We start from the raw sequence: 24,139 nt of genomic DNA, 5'->3' as shown, positions 1-24,139 counted from the left end.
TTTACAGGATTAGACTATTCATTTATTTTATGCAGATGTTAAAAGCCGCTCTTAGCCACTTTCACAGAATTAAACACAGGGTATTGTTACAAACGCATATATTACCCTTAGCATCCAACTTTGAACACTTTTTGAACTGTCAGATTTGATCCACCATGCCTTTGTTAATTCTCTCAGCTCAGAAAGCCTTCTACTGCTAAACGAAATTATTACTAATGCTGACATAAATAAGGCAGCCTAAGAATATCTTCATAGAACCATATTCAATCATATCCTCCCAAGTTTGTCTTCCTCTCATCACTATCTTGGTCAATTAAAAAAGTAACTTTAGGCACAGTATTTGTAACATTGATGTAAACTAGTAGCATACAATATATATATGGCGATACATTCACTGAAGACATAGATACATTTTATATGAAATACCACCATCCTTTACATTCAGAGCCTGACCAAACCATTTTCAGAACTGTTTCCTTAAGACACACAAGACAATTTAAAATACATCTCCAGACCTATCTCCTATTTTTTTTTTTAAATTTTTGTACTGAATTTTAAAATGAGGAATATTTACATTGTCCCAGAAATCACAATGGCTACTGTCACGAGGTTGATCTAAGAATTAGTGAAGCTGGGGAAAAAAAACAACAAGAAAACAAAAAGCACACCATAAAGCCCTCTGTGCTCTCTCTACCTTGTCAGTCTCTATTTCACTATTGAACGATTAGCCTTCATACAACAACCAGCAGGATTAGACAACATCAGTTTACACTCAGCTAAGGATAGGATCTTTTTTTTTTTTTTAACATCATCAGAACTGACCAAACAGATTAAAGAGAATGAAAAATATTAATCTAGCACAGAACTCTGAAGAACCTAGAAGATTCAAAATACAGGAATCAAAGCAGTTCACACTTCATAATACAGCTGAAAAGCAATGAGGGTGCTGAGTTTAAGGACAGTAAATGCTTGAGCTAAATAAAACTGAGCTAAAAGAATAAATAAAAACAATTAAGTAGCTAAACATCGACCTGTAACACTAACCACTCAATCACAAAAGATGTTCTGTGTTTGCAAGACTGCTGTATTTTTACTTTGAAAAAGAGTTACTTACCTTAAAACCAGTACAAAGCTAACAAGCCAAATAACATTAATTTAAAACTAAATTGAAATAGTATTTTCCACGTAAAAGGGAGGAGCAGTTTATTTGCTCTTCAAGTGAAATATTGCAGAACTGGAAGTGCTGTCACCCAAACACGTCGTCACACTTTCAAAAGAGACAGACCCAGTCTTTCAGAACTAACGCTTAAATGCCAAAGTCCACAAATGTTATTTTCTTCTAGTTTCTTACCCCCCCCTTTTTTTTTTACACCCAAAATGAAATGTAATGGCAATAAACAACTGTCTTACTCCTCCAGAAAGAAGACACTGATATTCTTATTTTCTTCTACATATGAGGACCACAGCACTAGCATGGTCAAAAGACAATAAAAATACCAAGCAAGTGCACTGCCCCTTGAATACAACACAAACATCATCTGATATTCTTTGCTCAACACACAAAAGTAAGATTCCCAGACTCTGCTGAAGAGCTAATTTCTTCTTCATTGCTCTGTCCTGATGAACCACTTAAGAACCAAATGGAGTATTTATATAGAAAAGTTCAATAGACAGTACCTTGAAATGTAAGAATGTGCATCTACGATGTTCATACCACTCAGCATAAGATGAAAGGCTTCTGAAAAACAGCAGAAGATTTCCGTGTTCTTCAGTGCTGCAAAAGAAAAATATATTATTTATCCCAAACAGTACTAGTCAGAAGTATCAATTCTATAGCCTAAAATTTGCAATTTTTAACTTTAAGAATTTGTGACTAGTATTGTTTGATTTTTGAAGCCAGAATTCACCAAAAAAAATAATGATGGGAAAAATATGTATTTACAAAAAAAAAGAACTATGTGCTTTAAAATCCTCAAAAGGTAAGCAACTACAAAATTAGTCATGTATGTAATATGTGATAACTCAGTAAAGTAGTCCTCCTATAAAAATCTTGGTTTAACTTTATGCTTGTTCATCTAATACTCTTCTTTCTGAATAAATTCCAAGGTATCATGTAGAAAAACAGTAACCTGAAAAACTGGTAAGACTAACCACATTACATTATTAGGTACTGAATGGTCCTGTGATATTTGTTCTAATCAACCAAATCTTTGCATGCCATTTATTATTGGCCTCTGCCTGCATGATATTCAGCTTTTCAAAATTAACCTTGAAATAGGGAAAGCAAGAAAGTCTGCTCATTAGATGATGCATGGCAAATTTGATTTAGAAATAACTGTTGATATACAGTTAAATCTTGAGTCATCTCCCATTAAGGAAAATAGTGATATTTTCAATAATCAGTGCAGTAGGGCAGGATAGAGAAAATAGATGCAGATAAATCCATGACTGAGAAATGGACTGCAGAGATATTGGTGCCAGCCACTTTCTAAGCAGAGACTAATTAATTTGGACGGAGCAAGCTGATTCTGGCAGAACTCCCCTTGGTATTTCTGCAGTTTTGGACTCTCGCGTGATTTAACAGTTCATCTAACGAGCATGGTTGTATGTGGATACAACATGGCTTTATTCATTCAACTGATCCCATCCTTGCACTAAATTCTCTTGGAACCTGACATTCTACAAAGAGCAGTGCAAAGACACCTTTGCTAGATGTTCAAATAGCCAGAACGGATTCAGCAGTGCTTACAGTCTATATTATAAGACCAACAAATGCTGTTTTGGCAAAGTAATATTTCAACAGCAACACGCTACTGCAAATAATTAGTTTTTCACCCATAAAGCCTCTGGAAAGAGAGAGAGCAGCAGTAGTCATTTTACTTTCTAGCAAGTCTGAGGAATTTTCAATACAGGAGACAAAATATACAAGAATTAAAGAAGAGACCCTATTGCTTTGGCTTTGCCATTTTCAGAGTAATTTCAACAGCATCAAGTGCAAATGTTCATGTACAATGATTCCATGCTTAGTATGAGTTTTTTCCATTTCTGCTGACCATAGCTACCAAACAGAAGCATCTTTTCCGCTTCAATGACTAGCACTGAAGTTATTTCCTTTTGTTATACCTTTACTGCTACGTCCTCCAGCAAAACTGTGTTAGTCTGTATGGCAACTAAGATGCATGTAAGCAAAATGGTTTTGGTAGGGTACCATTACACTTTCCCTCTGAAACAGCCCAGAAAGACAGTCAAAAAGAAGTCAGTAATGTGCAAAAACTTGCATCAGAACAATCGGAATCAGAACCAACTGGATTAAGATCTGAAAGCTTATGGTAGGTGCCATCACACAAGTAGAGAGTTTGCGGTAATCAGGAACCTGAACAGACCTTTTTACCCTCTTTATTGTTAACAAAGTGAAGGCGACCATTAGAGCTGAAAAGCTGTACACATGCTTTAATCCAAAGAGAAAATAAAATAATGCATCCACTTTACAAGGAATAATTGTACTAACAACAAACTAGTGAAAATAAGTGGGGAGCTGGTTTGGAGAGCAGATGAGGTAGAGGTGTTTGTCTTGGGATAAAAATCATTACTCTTCAAATTTCTAGTAATGTAAGGAAAAAGAAGGGAAAGGAAGGAATATAGGAAGACAGAAATTGCTGAATCACCAACCATCCATCCTGCGTGGTCAGGGTGGTGGGAAGGAGGAGAGAACACTCAAAGAATGTGCAGTTTTGACTAAAGAATCATGGCAAGAATGCAATATTCCCGAAAAGCTAACAAAAGCTGAGTTTCTGAACACCTGAAGCAAGAAGATTCTTTAATCATAAGGATAAAAAGCTTCACATCACCATTCATGTGAAGCCACTGCAGACAAAACAGAATATTAGTCATTGTCAAATTATACTTGTCAAGCGCTGCTTGGAAAATACAGGTTTATTTCAGTTGCCAGTATAGGATTTTACAAATCTTGCTGAAAAACTTAGAAATACCTGACAGACACTTGGGAGTATTTCAGAAAGTTACAGAAAACTAAATGCAGGTAATAGATAGTTTATATGTAAGATCGTCTTCTAATACCTTTCTTGTTTGAGATAGGCTATTCTTTTTCGATTTTCGGAATAGCTGAGAGCAGAAACCTGAAGCCCTTAGCAGAATGGTTGCTAGCTGAGTCATTTCAGCAATTCAGGGGAGAGCTTCGCCTCAGATCCAGCTTTACTTAATATACAGGAACAGCAACGTGCTACACAAACACACTGGAAAAAATATGATGTTCATTCAGACACTGAAAACGTAAAAGAAAAGCCAAACAAGTTTTATCCTAGCCTGGAAAGAACAACATCATTAAAAGGAAGTTACTAAAGTAGTCCCAACTGCCAGCAAAACCAGGCCAAGACAAAAAATGCTGGCAGTACAGGCAAAATTGAGTCCCTGGAAGGAAGTAGACACACACTGATTTACAATAGCTGACTAGCTATGTGTTCTGGACAGGGTTGTCTTTTTTTTTAAAAACCACAACTCATAATTATACATATAAAAATCTGTACACAGTATAGTAAAAATCTAGACTTTGTAACAACTGCCCACATCTCGCTGTCTAGTGAACATGATTCTACACATAAAGCAATATGCCTTTTAAGACTACATACATGGAAAGAGGTGAAATAGAAGGTTGTAATAAGCTACATACTTAATACGTGTTTTTAAAAAGACAATTCTGATGGAATATCCACTTTTACGCAATTTAAAGGAGGTCACAAACCTTGTGACATTACTTTAACATGATGTTCTTTGTTTTTATTTCCTTTCTCCTCTCAGATTCATCTTTCAGCAATATAGATGAAAATTTTCAAGGCTAGATCTTCTAGCAGAGAAAGATGGTTTTGGCTAACGAGTTTAAACAGCCAGTTTGAAATATGAAAAACAGCCTACAAAACATATAGGTATGTTCCTGAGAGGGACAGACTACAACAAATATTAAAGCTGTCACTAGCAGACTTCAATTGATGCAAAACAAAGCACAACTACATACAACAAAGCACAACTACATACATACATAGGAAATACAAAGATGCATTATACATGTAAAGAGGCATACAAAATGGTTAAAGTAACAAGAGGAAACTACAGTTTTGAAAAAAGCAAGGACTTCTGCTTCTCAGCTCCTGAGTTTGAAAGTCATTAGGCAACAAGGCCCTCTCCATTTATTATCTTCTGATAAATGACTTTCTAACAGTACTGTTAATCTCCAATTTAAGAATGAAAAACATAATACAGCACGCCCACCTTTGCCACACAACGACAATGTTGAATGGTACAAGAAAATGATCATGCACCAAAGTTTCTTGGATCAAACAGACCATATATCTGAGGTGAAGGAGAACTAAGTAGTAAACTAGTTATGTACTGTTTCAGAATAGGCAGTTTTTAAAAAAATGTGGGACATGATGTATGTTATGTATAGGACCAGTTATGCCTAAGTATATAATCTTCTTAGGTAAATTTAACCAGCCCTGTATCTGGATTTGGTACTTGGGAGGAAGACGGGGGATCTGTACTGGCATGAACAGATACAAGTAACGTAAGTGCTTTTCTTACGTTGTTAAGGGAGCCAAGAGTCTGCATATGAGCACTGTTTCAATTAACTTTCTGATAGCTTTTCAACTACTCATAAACAAATAAACAAAACTGTGTCTAGAACAAGTAAATTCCTAAATTAGCATTAATTCCTAATGCTGAAGACAACTACCACAAATTCTATAATACCAGGAACACTTTCAAAATAATATAACAAGGTATTATGACAGTGCATGTTAAAGCCACTTTTTGGAAAGAATTAAGCAATACAAAATGTCACCAGATTTTAAAAAAATAATAATAATCCAATAGGAGCAGAAAACACTGATCTCCAAAGCCAACATCCATGTAACAGAGAAGTTATCCAAAAACAGCAAATAGCTTTTTCAGGCTGAGATTTAGCTATGAATCAAGTTAAAATCACATGCCCTTCATCTGAACAGCATTTCCCTTTTACTAAATAACAACATCAACAAAACACAAAAGTATACGAGAAGCTTAAATGTTATGACACTATTGAAAGCTCCATAAGTTATTTTAAGACAGGAAACCTATTTTAACTCAGAGCAGCATACAAGACTTCTTGCATTAGGGTATGAAACCAAGGAATGACTCTTACAGCTGTGGGAAGAATTCATGCTTCACCTCCCTTCCAAGAGACCGAGCCCATGCAGTGTTTAATATAATGCAGACCTTTCACAAATCCTTCACTCTGACTGATAAATTCTAATTAATAAAACAGCAGATTTTAAATTGTCTAGAAACCCCTCCTATTTAAGTAATCTATGCATTAGTTGATCTCCCATTACTTGTTGGGCTAGTTCAGTCAAAAAGAATAGGAAAAAAAAATGGGAACAGCATTTTTCATAGACGTTGTGGTCCTCAGCACTATTAAAGTTTAACATAGGTGATAACTGGAGCAAAGGGAACTTGAGCAAAATTCAAAAATACAGTGTTGTGATTCCATCTGCATACACCTTTTACTGTCACAGTATATTTAAGAAATGGTACACCTTTTAAAAAAAGGTATTACATATTCCAGCAGTAGCTGTTTGACATTAAACTGTTGAATTTCGCTTCTTCTAAAAACATGTTGCTCAAGTGCTTTAGTATTCCCGTTTTCTTCCAAAGCATTTAAAAAGCAGCATGAGCTTGGCAATTACAGCTGACTGCCAAGTTTTTAACTCCAGTGCTATTAAAGACCCTTTTCAATCATACATTATGAAAAATGTAACAAAACAAAAAAAGAATGCTGAAGATTTAAAAACACAAGCCACCAGAGAAAACAGCACAGGGAATGACAATGGATTTGTCCAGGCTGGGCCACAGAGGTAAAAGAAGGAAACAAAGTGGTGGGAAGACTGAAAAAGAACAATACCAGATTCAGCTGGTCAAGAAATGGAAGAAGAGGGAGGGAAGGTGTGGGAATCCAGATCCTAAGAGCAACTAGGAGAGTGAAGAATAAAGGACTAGTTGGGAAAAACCTGAAACTGGACATGAAAAAGAGGGGATTGGGAATTAGGGTAAGAAATCAGAACTAGCTAAAGAAGAGATTGAAAAAACAATAAAGGGATATCGCATAATCAGAATAAGTCAAAACAGACATTGCCAACATCAACCCCACTCTGGCCACATATTTTCTGCCTTAGATCAGTAATAAATACAATTTATTTTTATACACTACATTTATACATTACTATGAATTACTTTTTCAACCAAATGACTACATCAGTCCTATATGCCTTGTGGCTTCATGAATTTACACACTGGCGTGAGAACAACACAGTACATGCAAATCAAAGCTAAAGAGAAAGCAGAACTGCTTTCTTTACCAATGGCCAAGTCTTAATTCATCTTATAACACTCATGAAAACATATGTTTACTTATGAATACAGGCATGACATGGAAAAAGACCAGGGTAGTGAAGAGAGAGGGACAAAACACAAGTGCTCAAGCTAAGATGAAATAAAGTCTGCCACCGTTTGAACACATTAATTTCCAGTGTAACTATCAAGCCCCAAGACATCTCTGCTGTCAAAAAATAAGCATAAAAAACCAGAGTAATTTCCTCTTCTAAATCCTGCTACTTGAAAGCAGTCAACTAATATTCTTAGTCATAACACTAGCTTTAGTAGATTTGTATGGAAATTTCAGAGCTTCTTACCAAAAACTCAGCTGTCAGTACAGACTAATGAAGCCTGAGGTAACTTATCAGACATTTTTTCCTCCCCTATCCATTTGCCTTCCCTTTCCCTTCTCAAGTCTGAAAAATAATATAAAACAGAAGAAGTCACTTAAAGAACACATCAAGTTTGCAGCTGACACCAAGCTGAGTGGTGCAGCAGACTCTTCAGAGGGAAGGGCTGCCATCCATAGGGACCTTCACAGGCTTGGGAACATTTGCGAACCTCATGAAGTTCAACAAGGTCAAGTAGAAGTTCCTGCACCTGGGTCGGGGCAATTCAAAACACCAGTAAAGACTGGCTGACAAATGGATTGAGAGCAACGACACAGAGAAAGACTTAGGAATACTGGTAGATGAAAAGTTTGATGTGACCCAGCAACGAGCGCTTGCAGTCCAGAAAGCCGACCATACCCTGCACTGCAAAGGAAGTGTGATCAGCAAGTTGAGGGCAGTGATTCTCCCCCTCTACTCGGCTCTTGTGAGACCCCACCTGCAGTACTGTGTTCAGCTCAGAGGCCCCCAACATAAGGCAGCCAGGGGCCTGTTGGAGCAAGTCCAGAGAACGACTGTGAGGATGACCAGAGGGCTGGAACACCTCTCCTATGAAGACAAGCTAGAGAGCTGGGGTTGTTCAGCCTGAAAAAGAGAAGGCCGTGTAGATGCCTTACGCCTTCCAGTACCTAAGGGGTGCCTACAAGAAAGCTTGGGAGGGACTCTGTCAGGGAGTGCAGATAGGACAAGGCGTAACTAGAAGAGGGTAGATTTAGATTATGCATTTGGAAGAAATTCTTCACTCTGAGGGTGGTGAGGCCCTGGCCCAGGCTACCCAGAGGAGCTGTGGCTGCCCCATCCCTGGCAGTGACCAAGGCCAGGCTGGATGGGGCTGGGGGCAGCCTGGGCTGGGGGGAGTTGTCCCTGCCCATAGCAGGGGGTTGGATTTGGATTATTTTTAAGTTCCCTTCCAACTCAAACCAATCTATAATGATTCTATGAAATAATAGATTTGTTCCCAGCATAGTTTGCCAGCAGATTTCACAGTGGAATACTAGAGACGAATCATTTGATCATTATTCATCCGCATACCAAAAGCTGACATCCTCCAGAAAATAATCAAGAGTAGCATGCAGTCATGCGCTTGTTTTCTTAAGCCATTGTGCAAATACACTACTCCAAATTTTTAAACTATTTCCTACCTTTTTATTTTCTTACATAATATCAGTGAAAAAAATCCAGATATAAAGATGAGAAATGGGATGTTGAGCAGAGAATTAGTAGCAGGCAAGTACTGGAGAGGGGCTCTGTATTACACTTCTGCCATTCCTCATCCAAGTTTAGCTATCATTACACATCTGCAACTCATATACACATCTGAGTAACAGATAACTTCATGATTACGTTAATGAAAACGCTCTGAGATTAGCTTGTTGTATCTTTATCTGAACCAAACAATTACAAACAGCTAAAACATATTACAACCCAGAACCTGTTTCTGTTTAACATGAGTTCCTATCAGCCCGTTCAGGCCTTAAAAATGATGTTCATTTCATCTTCTCTCCAGAAGGATACAGAGTAGGGCTTGGAAGTGTTCACATTGGGCTAACAGTACATTACCAAGCAAAGAAACTGACTGCAAGCAATTTTCATCAAAATTTGGTATTGCCTTTAGTATCAGATATCCCATAGTATAAGTCTCCTTAAAGAAAAAACTCCACCTTACCTGGACACAAACTTGCTTAAGTCTGAATATTCTCCAGATTCCATTACAATGCTGAGATCAGTAATAACAGCAGACACATTCTCTTTGTTCTGGATTGGAGAAAGAATAATGCGGTATTTTAGAATTTTCTCTACCAAAGAAAAGAATGTATTTATATATAAAATATACAAAAATATATACAAATGCTTCTAAACACAAAAATACTCAAAACAACATTTTTAAAAATACATCCTATTTCTGTGATTTTTTTTTTTTCATTTCAACAATATCAGTATCATCCAGACAGCAAGGCTTTTGGAATAACGCCTCAACTACTCAGCACAGAGAACATACATGTATAAAAGAAGACTTATTTATAAGAGGTTTATCTACTTCCTTCCATGTCATTTCCATTTCTTTAAGGTTCTTCATATTTTCCAGCACAACACCTTCCTAGCTGTCACATAAACCAGAAAACTCAAGTATAATGTTTCGTCTGGAAAACATATTAATGCTATCCTAAATTAAAAAAAAAAAACGACCAATACTCAGGGATACGTACATTATAATAAAATTAAAATGTTTCCAAATTAAAATACCTAACAGCATATAAAAACATTCAGAAAAGAAGATCATATAGTAATGAAGCCAAAATAGTTTAATTATTTTTTTCTACACATTCTTAAACACAGAGGTAAATGTTAGAGAACAGTGAATGAAAAGGCTTAAAATAATGGCTTGAAGACCATAGCAAATATTTCACTTCATCCTAGAGACTTTGTACTCTTTCTTATTCCCAGTCACTACAAAGGAATTGCAACAGAGGAAACTAAATGGATAAACTGAAGGCAAATGCAAACATACTGCAGCAATCCCTAGTGCAGGCTGGACAGAAGTACTGCTAACACTGCCATCAGTAAAGATGGAAAAAGCAAGCCAAGACACTACAAAGTTTAGTGGTTTGAGCAAGTAACTTCAGAAAAAAAATAAATTTAGAGCAAAAGGTTCAACGTACGCATGGAGCTGTAGAGAAGCTGGTAGCAGCTATAACCTAATATGCTAACCTCTAAGAGGACTGGTTTTCCAGGAAATGGGTTATTAACATATGCCAAGATGCCATCTAGGGGTCAAATAAAAACATTGAATTGTAAAGTTCTTGAGAAGAAAGCAACTCTTGAATGATTCCTTTCTCAATAGTTTTGGACTTGCTTGAGCAGATTTTCAAGCTAATTGTACATGTCCTCTAATAATATCCAACAACAGTTGGAGTGGAAATAATAAATAAGCGCTTTTACATTAAACTGCTTTCTTCATCCACATTTTGACCTTCATAAGCATCTATCACTGCATAAGAGTGAACAGACAAGCTTGCACTCCAAGCTGGCAAAACACTAGCCAGCTTTGACATATAAGCTATATGCTAGTCTGATGCTGTACCAAAACCAGAGAACCAGATAAGATGCAGAATATGTCAGGCAGTGAGTGACCAATACTACATTAATGATCAACTTCAATCACTGAAAGCTAGCCACAGGGAACTCAACTCAGATCTGTCTGTTCCTCTGTACAATTGTAGCCTGGAATACAGCTTTTAGCATTAATGACATTTAACACTATCTATAAATAAAATTAGAGATAATTATCAGAACAATTCGTTACTGTATACCAATTGGCTTAATTTAAAATGCTATGGAGCTAACTATGGCAACTTTACTAGATTAAACAGATCAAGCTGATGGTGCGAAGAAAAATGTTTTCCTTGTTGCATACCAATGTATTTGTTGTCTACTGAGCATTTCCCAAAAAGCTGTTTTCTTTTATTTCTCAAAATGGGTAAAACTAGCTGCAACTTTACATTATCTCACCCATGCTGATCTCAGTACAGGTTACTTTAAATACAACTGTTAATGCTGTATATTAGAATAGACATGCATACTTCTCTGTTTTAATATGCAAGAAGCCTGAGGCACCAAAAAACAAATAGTTCCCAGGCCTTATTAGTCTGGCCTCAAGTCATAACGTTTCTGAGAGCTTTGGAGGCAGACTCCTGCATCCACAGAAGACCCACTGACTTCACTGTAGGATGACCTGCACAGTATATGAAGTCTGTGGCAACTGAGACAACGTGCCTCTACTTCTACATGACAGAAATAGCCGACTAGAACTACACAAAGTTTGAACTGAATTGCTGACAGTCTATAGGTGAGCTATGCTTTTTCATTATAATGAAATAGGAGATTGTAATCTGTAAGATTAAAATATTTCTATGTATAACTTAAAAATACAACCCTTCAACTTGAATCCTAATTCTACTAAATTCTGTTAAAATCTGTTTAAGTAGTTCTAACAAAATGATAATATGGAACTATACATTAGCGAGACAATGGGTTGTATTTTACAACTTCATCCAGATCATTATGTTAGGATTTGTACAATAGCTATAACACAGTAACATTGTAAGTAAACACAAAACCTTTAACAGCATTCAAGTCCACATACAATCTCAAAATTGTGCAAAGGAACAGAAATAAAAGTGTTTGAAACCATACATGTACTTCTTCACTTGTGTATATCACACAAAATAAACCCCCCAAACTTGTCAATTTTCCACAATTAAAAAACTTACTCTGCACTGGTGTCTGCTCTTATCATTTATTTATTAATTTATTATTTTCCTGAACATGTCATCAATCCATGCCATGAAAAAGCATAAAATATTGTCAATTCTTAATGTATTAAGCTAAATTAACACATTGTACTGTATTTTAAACTGTAAGCTGCAGGTACTACGTATTTTCATTAAAGAAATTAGGTCATGCAAAAAAAAATAACGCAATAATGTATTTTTTTTCAATGGAAGGTTTGTTTTTTAATACACACACACGCAGTTTTCTACACATCACCTACTCTCTAAGAAACAAATAGCTTACTTGACTGCTGGTGCGACAAGGTTTAGCGTTAGGTAGGTAAGTATTGCCATCTTGTGGTACAACAGATTTAAGCACCACGAATGCACTCCTAAATCGACTAGATAGATGTCTATTCATCTGTGCTCCGTTAACAGAAATTTTTGAAAAACTTAAAGTAGCAGCATACAGGTGAGAAATAAACAGCAATCTAATGAAGTCCCACGATTGATGCAGGCTTTCTCCATGCTCAAAGCCGAATTCAGTTTTACACAAACAAATGGTAAAATTTTTTCACCGGGAACACAAGATCTAAGCCATGTGTGGACTTAAGAGGTTGCAGAATAGCTTCATTCAACTGACCTCTTGCAGTTTCAAATTACACAACCCACATGTGAATATCTAAATACATATTTCCTAAATTCACAAGGGCTTTTCTTAAACTTAGGAAGGACATTTTACATAGCAAAGCGATTGTTAACACTATCTGGTCTAAACATTCTATTTAAAAGGTACCTTTAAAGTTGAGCCATAAATCAAGTTTTCTTGAGAAGAAAATCGCCTGATTATTACAAATTGGGGTAGCAGCTGATTTCTACTGTTTATCATTTTGAATTCTGTGCTAACAGATTCTGACTACAGCTTCCCTGCAGAAAATTGGTAATCATTACTGTAAGTTCCATACAATCCCAGTGATGTAATAGCTATTCACACTAGCAAAGAGAGTAAGAACATAACCACAGTAAAAAAGTAACTGTTCAGATTTGTACTGTTTTAGCTTTTCCTCGGTTCCCTTAAGAGAGATGGGGTTTGGAATTTTCCAGTCTCCAGTTCAAGATAAAAGACTACAGAAGAGTTTGATAAGAATTTCATGACTGGATACAGAACCTGACCTTCAAAACTATTTTGCCTGCATGCACATGGAATCCCAAAGTTGGGTCCACCTGTTATAGAGTGAAAACAATTCACTTAAGCTTAGATTAAGGGGACACAGGCAATCATAATGACAAAATACCAGTTGAAATTTTCAGGTGAAAAAGTAGCTATAGACATTTGTCCATTTGAAGTTTTGTTTCTTGGCTTTTTTTTTTTCTTTTTAACATACATTGGTCATTACCCGTGTTTCAAGAAGCTGAAATTCCAATTGAAAAGGCAGAGAGCGGCAATTCCCCGATAATCTGTGCTTCTGCACTGTTCTGTTTTCATCTGTTATAAAAAAGAAAGTTAACAAGGTATCATAAACCCATACAACGTTTATTGCATTTCTTCCATTAGTCATATTTAAAGTACCAATTGTTACTGTCAATCATACAGATCATGAAATCAAGTTAAATATGTTAAGAAAATATAACTAATTCATAGTAGTCTTTCACTTTCCCACTATGCAAAATACAGTATTTGCTCAGAAACTATTTTGTCAATAAAGGTGATTGTTTTGAAATACAGTAATTTTTTTCTGCTACCATTTAAAGTGGAATTAAAACATGCATCCACATTTGTGGATGCATGAACTTAAACAGCATGCTCAATATAGCACTAGTAACAGGCACAAAAATGCTTACTTTTTTCCAGTGTTTTCTTCGAATGACTTGTGAACTGAATACCAGTAAACTTCATTAAAAATGAGACCTCTCTCTCTAAGCTTTCAAGTTGAGCTTTCAGGTCTGATGGACATTCTTGTCCCTTAGATTCTCCCTGAAATTCTCTTTGGAATAATTTTCTAGAATTAAAGAAAAAAATAAAAGGATAAAAGATCCAGAGATAAGAACATGTTTTATCAAATCAGTACAGCAATACTGTTAAATAAAATACATTTGTAATTTGTTCTGATGATTTTCAGATCAAGATCAGCTATCAGTGAGTCAAATTTCAGTTAGATCATATTACAGTAACAATAAGCAATTCTAACCTCCATACCTCACATTCGCTGCCAAGTAGACACAGTCTTTCTTATAAACTGTGACATATAATTATCCACTTCAAGGGACGTACAATCAGAGTGACGTGTGATGCCTTTAGTAACCTAAATGGCATAGTTTATCTATGGAGTATATATTATTTAACTGATATTCTATAGTAAATATGTCCTGCTATTTAGCATATAGCTAGTCACACCTGTACATACACCACTTTTTCTTTTTCTTTTTTTTTTTAAATATAAACAGGCACTGAGCTGTTTCATTCTTTATAATGAAACACATGGCCTTTGCGGTCAACAGCTTCGCAGGGCCCACACCACAGTGTATTCACTACTATGCTCTGACCCACTAAGATTGCCTTTTTCAAAATAAATAAAAATCAAATGGAAATAAAAAAAAGACAAAATATTTACTTATTATTTTTAATGTTTTATCACACACGACCCATGTCCTAAATGAGATCTGCTTTATAATAGTACTGTAAAAATAACATAAGGAAAGTGCTAGTATAACAACATATAGGCAAAAGCTTTACCCAAGAATTTTGACAAGGAAATTTTATTCCAACATGTGAAAACAACATACATTGATGTTAGTATCTCCTCATTAGAATAAAAGGTGGATTCCTGTTTCACATCATCATACTTCTCAGCCAACAGTTTAATCTCTTCTTCCAGCAGCTGAATTTCATCTTCATAAACTTTATAAGTGCTGTTCTCCATTTCTCAGAATCAAAGTGCCTACGTAAAACAAAATAAGTGTATCTCTTAGGCCTCCCCCCAGAACTGATCAATATTCAAAATCAATTATTTTTATCCAAAGAATTAATTTAAACATGCAAATATAACATTAGGCAATTGATTCTCCTACCACAAAATGAGAATTCAATTACATCCTATGTCTGTTGAAAACTAAAGAATTGATGCATATATTTTTTTAAATATCCTGGGTAGATTTGACAAATAAAATAATGTACACCACCATAAAGAATCCTATAGAATTAAACAATCTTGTTTGTTATAGAAGATTAAACTAACATATAAGCCTTCTGTCATCGATCTGAAAACAAAATTAGGCTTAAAGGCAAGCAATAATACATGCTCTTGATACTAGAGTACTTTGTCATCAATGTAACCCTAAGGAAGTCCCATTAGAAAGATAGCAGTCTACAAGCAGACACTGTGATTTTGTTGTATTAGTTCCTCAAAAGCTTAATTCATTGAGCCCAAAGGTAATTTTTAGACCAATTTCAAGACACAAATCTCTGCATAGCCTATAGATAAAGAAGTTAAATCAGGAATCCAGTGTAGTCAAAGGTTTTCTTTTGGAATCTTTAACTAATCATGATTTCATCCAGTAGATTACCTGGCTATTTCAAACTTGCCGTAAGAGAATATCAAACTGTCCTACAGATAGAAAGCAGTTCCAATCAGGTGTGGAAACAGATTCCAGTTGTGACCAATTCACCTAATGAGCCACCCGATCCCATGATGAAACACGCCTCTGTTTCTCACAATGAGCACAGCTGTGCTTGCCACCTGGTTAAATGAAGCCCAGCTGCGCTTATGCAAGGGAATAGCACAATCTGCCTTTCATGGAAACAGCACTAAGGGGACGCAAAGAAACACACATCTTTCTCAAATAAGACAAAACAAGTAAATACCATTAAGGGAAAAAAACACCTTGAGATTAGCACACTAGTTTAGACATGACACATTCAGAGGACTGCAGAGAACATTACACAAGGTGATACTGATGCATTAGAGCTTTCGATAGGAAAGAAAAATAATCTAGCTTTACTTTACGCATTTGCACATAACCACCGATGTGTTTGAATGCAACCAGGCTAACATGGCTCAATAAGCAGGGATGAGGTGAAAATGGGATTTTGTTGCTTTACTTCATAAGAAACAGCATCTCAATAACATATATATGAAAACATTCAAAACAAGTTTTGCATTAAAAGCTTATTTAGTTAACAAAGAACATACATTAAGTTAAAGAATCACAGGGAGTGCCTAGCGTGACTTCCTCTGAAGTTTTAAAACAAACTTGTGCCACCTATGACAACAAACAAGATCAGGAGGGACAAGAAACAGAAGTTCTCCCTATTTTAACGCGTCTTCAGGTTGCTGTTTTGTTGTTGTTGATGTTGCTGTTTTTGTGGCTTTGCTTGTTTTAAACAGAACACATTGACAAACGTCATGGCTGTAACAAAGAGAACTTTGGGGAAAAAAAAAAAAAGTTGCTATAGCCCAAACTTCACCGTGCCAGCTAACTCCTTTTTCAACAAACGGGTGGCCGCTGTAAAACCAGCAACAAAACCCACGCGCCGCTGGCAGCTACTTTAACCCCTCAGCCGAGCGCCGCAGAACCCAGGAGCGCTCGCAAGTTCAAAGAGCATCACCTCCGCGAGACAGCGAGCGCTTGCTTCTAAGCGAACGAGCCATACCTGTAGCGGCAGAACTATCGTTCCTCCTCGTCCCGAGCGCGCGCCTGCGGGTACAGGACAAACCCGTCAGGCTTCCGCCCACCTGCCCGCGCGAGGCGCCCCGCGCGCGCCGCGCCTTCGAACTGCGCGCCCAGCCCGCCCCACCGCGGCACAGGGCGCTACCACTGCGGCTGCCGGAGAGGGGGGAGCCAGCCGCAGCACCGGGCTTTCGTTGCGTCCTTGAGGAACAGCGAAGCCTCCGAAAGGGCAGCTGCTGAGGTCGCTATTTGCGATGAGTAGTAACGGGATTGCTGATGTGGCTACTTCCTTTAATTTTCTCGCTTCTATCTTGGGGGAAACCCCCCCTACCTATCTTCCGAGTTGGTTGCGTCCCATGCCCCGAGCTGCGTGTTCCCCCCAAACCTGACCGGCCGCCAACAGGAGCCCGGCTGCAGCGCGGGCGGAGCAGCGGGAGGCGGAACCCTCCTTCGGCGAGAGGGCGCCAGGAAGGGCTGCGAGGGGAAGGCACCGGCAGCGGCACCGCGAGGAGCGCACATGGGGGTGGTGAGCGGCGGCCGGGGCCGGTGGGGGCGAGCCGGGGCCGGGGGGATCAAAAGCCCCAAACTCTCCCCAACCCCCCCAAGCCCCCGTCTGGCGCCTTTGCGCTGCCTGTGGCGGGCTGCGCTGACAGGAGCCGTGGGAGGCGAAGCGGCTTTGCGCCCAGCTCCGTGGCGTCTGGTCTAGTTTGTGTGAAAATTACGGTTGTTTTTGTTTCGTTTGGGCTTATTTCATCCTATTTTATTTTATTTTTGCTTTTTAGGTAGTGCTTGTGTTCGCATTTAGAGGATTTTTTTTCTCTTTAGGAAGTACGCTCGTCAGAAGGCTTTTAAAATTGTGTTCACGTACAGTTATCCTTCTGAAAATAACAAACATACGCAAATACTCTACACGTATACAGACGTCGTTAGACAATGTATACAAATTGTACACGTATGCAAGTGTTCTGTACTGCTTCTACAGAACATACTGCGGTCAGTTAGGCCACCTTACCCTGGGCCTACTATGGTCATGGGTTTCTTTTTTTTTTTTTTTTTTTTTTTTTAATTTAAGGCCTGCGAGGTTGATGTTTGTATGCTGGAAAATAAGTGGGATAACCTTGGCCTTTCCCCGTCTGTGTTGTGCTTTTGTTGTCACTTGTGCTGAAACAAGATGTTCAGTGAGAAAGGACTGTTCCCTTGCGTCAAGCGCTCAGATGTGCAAGAGCGCATGGTGTCATGATAGAAATACTTAAGAACAGTTTTTCAGTTGAATGTTTCTACTGCTTGACTTTTTAATTTCTGTAAAGAAATTCTGAGATGTGGAAGGTCTTGAGCTTCATCTGCACCAACCCACAGAGGCTGTATTCCTAAACATTAGTTCTAGTGTTGCTAGCTTAAAAAGTTATAGGTAAAAAGCTTGATAACTTGCAAGCTTTCAATTGGGATACCGGGAGGTGAAGTGAAAGGAATGCCGAGCTGTTCACACGTACTGTCATGCAGCAAGTTATATGCTTTAAGGTAAAAGATAAGCTAAACCCTGGCATATACCAATGCAGTGTTTACTGGTACTAGGCTGGAGCAGAACATGTTACCTAGTCCAAAGCAAAGGCGCACTCTTCTCAAAGGTTCTTTGTGGAGGAATTTTGATAGAATGATTTGTTTCATAATTGGAACTATTGCTATCATTTTACAGAAAAACAGAGTGCATGTTACAGATGTGACAGCTTGACTTCTTGAATATGGAGAAGGAACAAGCTTCGAAACGTCTATACGTTGGAGGTCTTGGCCATACAGTTTCTAAGGCTGAACTACAAGAAAGATTTGGCAAGTTTGGACGTGTTTTGGATGTAGAGATTATTACCAGAAAAGATGACCAGGGTAACAGTTCTATATCATTCTTTAAAAGTGGATTATGCTTCAACTCAGTGTAAAATATTTTTCTTGGTTCAGAAATACTTTATTTTCAGGAAATAAATACTGAAGTTACATAGAAATTAAATTAATGTTTATCATTGAGCAGGGAACCCTACGAAAACTTTTGCTTACATCACTGCCAACATTTCTGAAACAGATCTTAGAAAATGTAAGTATATTATTCTCATTTTATTTATAAGTATGTTATGTTCCTGAACCAAATTACATTACTGATCATTCATCTGATGTTGTCAGGTCAGAACATGGTCAAGGCAGAGCTTGTTTCATTCTGTTGTCATACTTGATTCGTTTGCTTTAAGTTGCAGTATATGGAGGCTGTTTTTGCTAGAGTTCTCAGTGAGCAGATGCTAGCAGATTAAAAAAAAACTTGCAACTGAAGAGGTAATTTTATTTGTTTGTTCTAGCCCTTTTATCAAAAAGTGTAGGAAATGCATTTCAAACACTTCCATTGAGTCCATAAAACATTAGAAGGAACTGGACATGAAAGGAAGCCCAGAAGGAGTTTCCATAAACGTGCTTCTGTTACAGCAGTCTTACAAATTCCAAAATTGGTGGATTACAAAATTATTTGTGAAGTTATAAAATTATCTGTGTAATATGTAGTAGTAAAACACCAGATGAAGGTACCTTTATCTAAAGAGAGGGATCGATAACGTGCCCCTGTATTTAGAGAATACAGCCATTAGGAAGAGGAAAGCTCTTTGAGATCAACTAAAAGCTAACCCAGCCATTCTTTCTTAAGTTCCAAGTAGAACAGTTTTCGTAACCGTTTTTGGTGCTTCTTAACTATATCTTACAAAAATAAATAAGTTAAGTACAGAAGAGTTTATCTGACATTAGCACAGAAACTTCATCGTACGTGTATTTGAATCTTCACATCGGTGTTTGAACTGAACTGTACAAACTTGAATAACACTTCTCATCTCAGAACTTTAATTTTGGATGTGGATGTCCTTGTTTAAGAATAGGATATTAGGCTTTTCATATGCAAACTTAAATGGCTAATGTGGTATAAGATGATACTAAAGAAACCTCAAGCTATTGTGGAAGGTGGCATAGTTAAGTTCAAAATGGATTTTTTTTAATGTAGAAGATACTAATTTCTAGTCTCCTTGTTTCACAGGCACATCAATTTTAAATAAAGCCAAATGGAAAGGGCAGACACTGCAAGTCGAGTTGGCCAAAGAAAGCTTTTTGCATAGGTAAAGATCAATAAACAAATATACGTTTTTACTGAAGTTACCCTTTTTATGTTTAACTACCAACATTACGGCAATGCTTTATGCATCTGCTACACTCTTATTCTTTCTAATTTTTATTGATGTCGGTGGACTGTTGATGCATATTAGCACGTTTTCCCTTAAAGATCAACTATAATCAGAAATATGTTAATTCTTTAAGTACTGAATGCTTACTGTTCTATGGGAGATGGTCACTGCCAGTTACAATTTAGCACACAGGCAGATCTTTTTACAGGTGTGATGTACTTTTTGGTACAGGCTTGCTATGGAGAGAGAGGAAGCGAGGCTTCAGAAAGAAAAAACAGAGAGAAACGACAAAATGTCTCTGCTAGAATCGCTGAAAAAGGCTGGAGTTGTAGACTTTCACATGAAAGCAGTACCAGGTACAGAGGTGCCAGACCATAAGGTATGGATCTGTAGAGAATTAAAACAAAAAACAGAACTGGGCACAAGTTTATTACATCTAAATTTATGTCAAATCTTTATGCTGTCTGTAAAGAAACTTGTGTAAGTGTGACAATCTAGCTTTGCGAAGTAGTCAAAAGAAATGCCTTGCATGTAGACAAGCAGGATATTTTTGTCGTTCTTTGTAATGACTAGAAATAATCTTGATCATGCAGTCCTCTGTCACGTTAAATTAATAAACGCTTTGTTACTCTTTAATGCCTGAATATCTTCATGTCACTCTTAAGAGCATAGAAAAAGCATTTGTGTTTATTTTTATAGAGCATATATGTTTTGGACGGCTGGGCTGTCAGGGACTGTTCTCTGTGCTTCAGTACATTTAAAACCGGTGTCTATGCATGCTTACAAAAGTAAGACTGAACAAAATTGTTGAGCATGCAAACTTAGGCAACAAAAATATTTACCACAAAATTTTAAATTTGTTTACTAAGCACTTGATTTTGGTAAGTGTAGGGGATTTTGAATTTGTTACTGGGAAGGGAAAGAAAGGCAAAAGAATAGTGATACTGTCCATACAGTTACCAATGTTAATTCATAAGCCAAAAGCTTTATATTAAGAATCTTACTTGTAAAGAAATTCGTTTGTATTTTGTCATTATTTGCAGGTTGTAGACAGTTATTGGTCTTACTGTATGTTTTTTGTTGTGATTTTTTTTTTTAAGAAGCAATGAAGCTGGTTAAGTTGCACACTATAAAAATATCTCACTTAAGGGAAACAAAAAATAAATTGATCACAGATGGTTCTTTATTAGTATTTCTTACCAAAGAATATACACCTTGTTTTACTCAAGATTTATTTCCTTTCCCTTTTTGTTTTGTTTTATGCTGATTTATTTCTCTTTCCTTTCAGAATTGGGTTGTGGGTAAGTTTGGTAGAGTCCTACCCATCCTTCGCCTTAGGAGTCAACAAAAAAATAAAATATCCTTTTTGTACTGGTTGGGCATAGATACAGTCCTTTCTTTTGTTGTATGGGTAACTGTGTGTCTGCTTATCTGCTTAAGGGTCTTCACATTGACTACTATGGCAGGTTTGATTTACTGAGTCCCTTAAGTAAATCTAGCAATAAGTTTGTGTGATTTGAATAACTTTTTTTAGACTGCAAGTCCTTTGTTTGAAGGCATACTGTCATAACGTTAAAAGAATTCATTGTCCTTTCGCTTAGAATTTAGCTTGTTCCTAGAGATTGGAAGTCTCTGCTGGAAGAATTGTATTGTTCTTATTCCTTAACTCAGACTAACATTGTGAAATATGACCCATCAAAATACTGCCACAACCTTAGAAAGCTGGAGCAAGACTTGACACATGTAGTTCCTGTATCCAAGCTTACTTGGCATTTGGAAGAGAAGGATGACAGCATAAGCAAGAAGCGACAAGGAGAATTCCCTGTAACTAAGAAACAACCTAAAAAGCTGAGACAACTGGACAGTGAGGGTCTGAATGGATCAGCAGCGCTCCCTTCTGGGTGCTGGCCACATTCAAACAACATAAGCTCTTCACAGCTAGATCAAAGATCAAAAACCAAATCCAATGAGAGGTCTAAATTGCTTCCATCAAGCAGTTGGAGAACACCAGGGCAAGGCTCGTTATCGGATAAAACCAATATTTCTAGGATTTCTTCTCAGAATAATACAATGCATGTTTCTGATGGTGACATTGATTCTGAGGAGGAAATCAGAACGATGGTGAAGAAAGAGACGGAAAGACAGCAAGCAGACATTGAGAGCGACCACTTGGAAATTGTTGGAGTTAATTTTGAGTTAAAGTACAATACTCACTGGTCCTTAGGCAATCTAGACACCACAAAGAAAGTTGTCAAAGGAAATAATAAAGAGACCGTGGAATGTGATAATGGTTATGATTCAGCAGATACAGATGAGATTATTGCTGAGAGTAAAGGTCCAGATCTAAGTAGCATGAAAACTGCATTTTTAGAAGACTCTAAACTGGCAGTGGTGGAAACGAAAGAAATACTAACAAATAAAAAATGTGGTTTGGCAGATGACTCCTCACTGAAAACCCACAGAACTGTAAGAGAAGGGAAAATAAGAGAACCTAAAACTTCTGCCTTGTCGAGCACAACAAAGACAAGCGATAGTGAAAGCTCTTATTCAGAGTCTGAGGAAGGGGAGTCTGAAGTCAGTTCTGATTACGAATCCATGATGCAAAACTGTTACCGTCTAGACCTTACATTAGATGACCTAAAAGCATTAGCTACTGAGAAGTCTGGGATGTCAGTCGAGGAATTGGATAGCATGCAGAGTTCTAGTCAGTGCAGCATTAAAGAAAATGCTAAGGGCAACGTCACATATAAAACAAAACTTTCTACAACTTCCCCTGCAGTTAAAAAGAAGTGCATCTGTCCTGAAGATATAGTTGCTGCCATTTTAGAAGGGGAGAAGAATGCTGATGAGGAAAGCTCGAAGAGACAGAACAGTTCATGTTTGAAATACCAGCCCTTCAGAGGAATGGGGTCCCTTTGTGAAAAAGAGTTAACTAAGGACAGTGCTGGTTTAAAGAAGTCTGTAGAAAGTTTAGGTGTTGAAGCTTCAATTTCTTATTGTGGGGAGACGCCCTCTGAAGGGCAATCCAAGAACCATCCATTTTATTCCCTTGAAATCAGCAAGGAAAATGAACAAAGTGAGCCTTGTGAACACCACAAGTTGTCAGATGCTGTCTCCTTAGTAGATGAGAATGATCAGCCTGTTTGCAGGCCACATTTACAAGGAAAGAGGAAAGGGACAAATTATTTGCAAGAAGACCAAAACTCAAAGTATGGAGATGCTGCTCCTAGCACCAATGACAGTGAAGGTGAGAGCAGTGACGTGGATAGTAATGCTGCAGTGTCACAGAAACACATGAAACAACAATTGAAAAGCCCAAAACTGCTTTCAAACAAAATGAAGAAGGTTGTAAGTAACACAAGTTCAGAATGTGAAGTTAAGAAATGTGAAAGTAAGAAGATGAGTCCCCTGGAAAATAAGGAACTTCATGGTACTGCTTCAAAGGAGTCTAATACAAAAAAGAAACAATTGCAGGATAACCAGAGGAGGCTGGCAGCTCTAGAAGAGAGACAGAAAGAGAGAGAATTACAGAAGAAAGTCATTCAAGGAGCTCTTTCAAATCTGGTAATTACACTCGCAACTTTTATCTGAATAGTATAAAGTCAAAGAAAAGGGGAAAATAAGATTATTTTAAAGTATGATCAAGAATTCCCCTATTAATTTTTTAAATATTGCCAGTTTTCAGAGTTTGTACAAAATGTTGCATACCTAATTCCTGGGCTGTCTCTACAGGTGCAAAAGGAACAGCAGATTCCTCCTGTAATGTAGAAATATCTATGAGTTACTTTTGTGTGACTGTAGTGAGTATTTAATGTTTAACCTGACAGTTTTATTCTTACATAGGATAGCCAGCCAGCAAGCAAGCGTAAACACATCACATTCGATTCGGATGTGGAAAGTGAAGCTGAAGTGGATGAGATGTTGAAGGAAGATGAGAGTTTGGGAAATGTGCATGAAAAAGTAAGTTTTATTAAGAAAAAATCCAGTATTGTATGAAGAAGTTTCATTTGTATATGACTGTGCCATTTGTTTTGAAGACTTTTTCATAGTGTGGTGATAGAAAAAAGTAAATGATGAAGTTTTGAACTAATAGGAATAATTCTTTTTTAGCTAACATGAAACAGGTTACAAAGAATTTACCGTGCATCTGACCAAGTTGGAGATGTTGGAAACTTTATAAGGAGGG

General features: G+C 37.3%; 2 protein-coding genes across 22 annotated transcripts in view; one reads left to right on the top strand and one right to left on the bottom strand.

The window, feature by feature from the left end:
- CENPP (centromere protein P) overlaps nucleotides 1-17,017 on the bottom strand; it is a 138,010-nt gene extending 120,993 nt beyond the window's left edge. For 2 of the 6 annotated variants that reach the window (XM_083796589.1, XM_083796594.1), the window contains exons 1-6: nucleotides 16,734-16,887; nucleotides 14,867-15,021; nucleotides 13,925-14,082; nucleotides 13,468-13,568; nucleotides 9,478-9,566; nucleotides 1,678-1,774 (exon numbers count right to left, since the gene is read on the bottom strand). In XM_083796589.1, coding sequence (XP_083652715.1) covers nucleotides 1,678-1,774; nucleotides 9,478-9,566; nucleotides 13,468-13,568; nucleotides 13,925-14,082; nucleotides 14,867-15,003 — 582 coding nt within the window. In that variant the 5' untranslated portion in view covers nucleotides 15,004-15,021; nucleotides 16,734-16,887. The other 4 variants (XM_083796590.1, XM_083796593.1, XM_083796591.1 and 1 more) reach the window with 4 other exon arrangements.
- A 106-nt stretch (nucleotides 17,018-17,123) lies between these two features.
- Nucleotides 17,124-24,139, top strand: part of NOL8 (nucleolar protein 8) — a 51,247-nt gene continuing 44,231 nt past the window's right edge. For 7 of the 16 annotated variants that reach the window (XM_083796521.1, XM_083796525.1, XM_083796522.1 and 4 more), the window contains exons 1-7: nucleotides 17,289-18,628; nucleotides 18,771-18,833; nucleotides 19,809-19,887; nucleotides 20,185-20,332; nucleotides 21,242-21,312; nucleotides 21,633-23,517; nucleotides 23,797-23,913. In XM_083796521.1, coding sequence (XP_083652647.1) covers nucleotides 18,490-18,628; nucleotides 18,771-18,833; nucleotides 19,809-19,887; nucleotides 20,185-20,332; nucleotides 21,242-21,312; nucleotides 21,633-23,517; nucleotides 23,797-23,913 — 2,502 coding nt within the window. In that variant the 5' untranslated portion in view covers nucleotides 17,289-18,489. The other 9 variants (XM_083796518.1, XM_083796517.1, XM_083796519.1 and 6 more) reach the window with 7 other exon arrangements.

The sequence above is a fragment of the Anser anser genome (assembly GCF_964211835.1).
Source record: "Anser anser genome assembly, chromosome: 12".
NCBI classification, from domain to species: domain Eukaryota; kingdom Metazoa; phylum Chordata; class Aves; order Anseriformes; family Anatidae; genus Anser; species Anser anser.
Note: the sequence above shows the minus strand (reverse complement) of the source record. Positions and strands in the feature narration are given on the sequence as shown.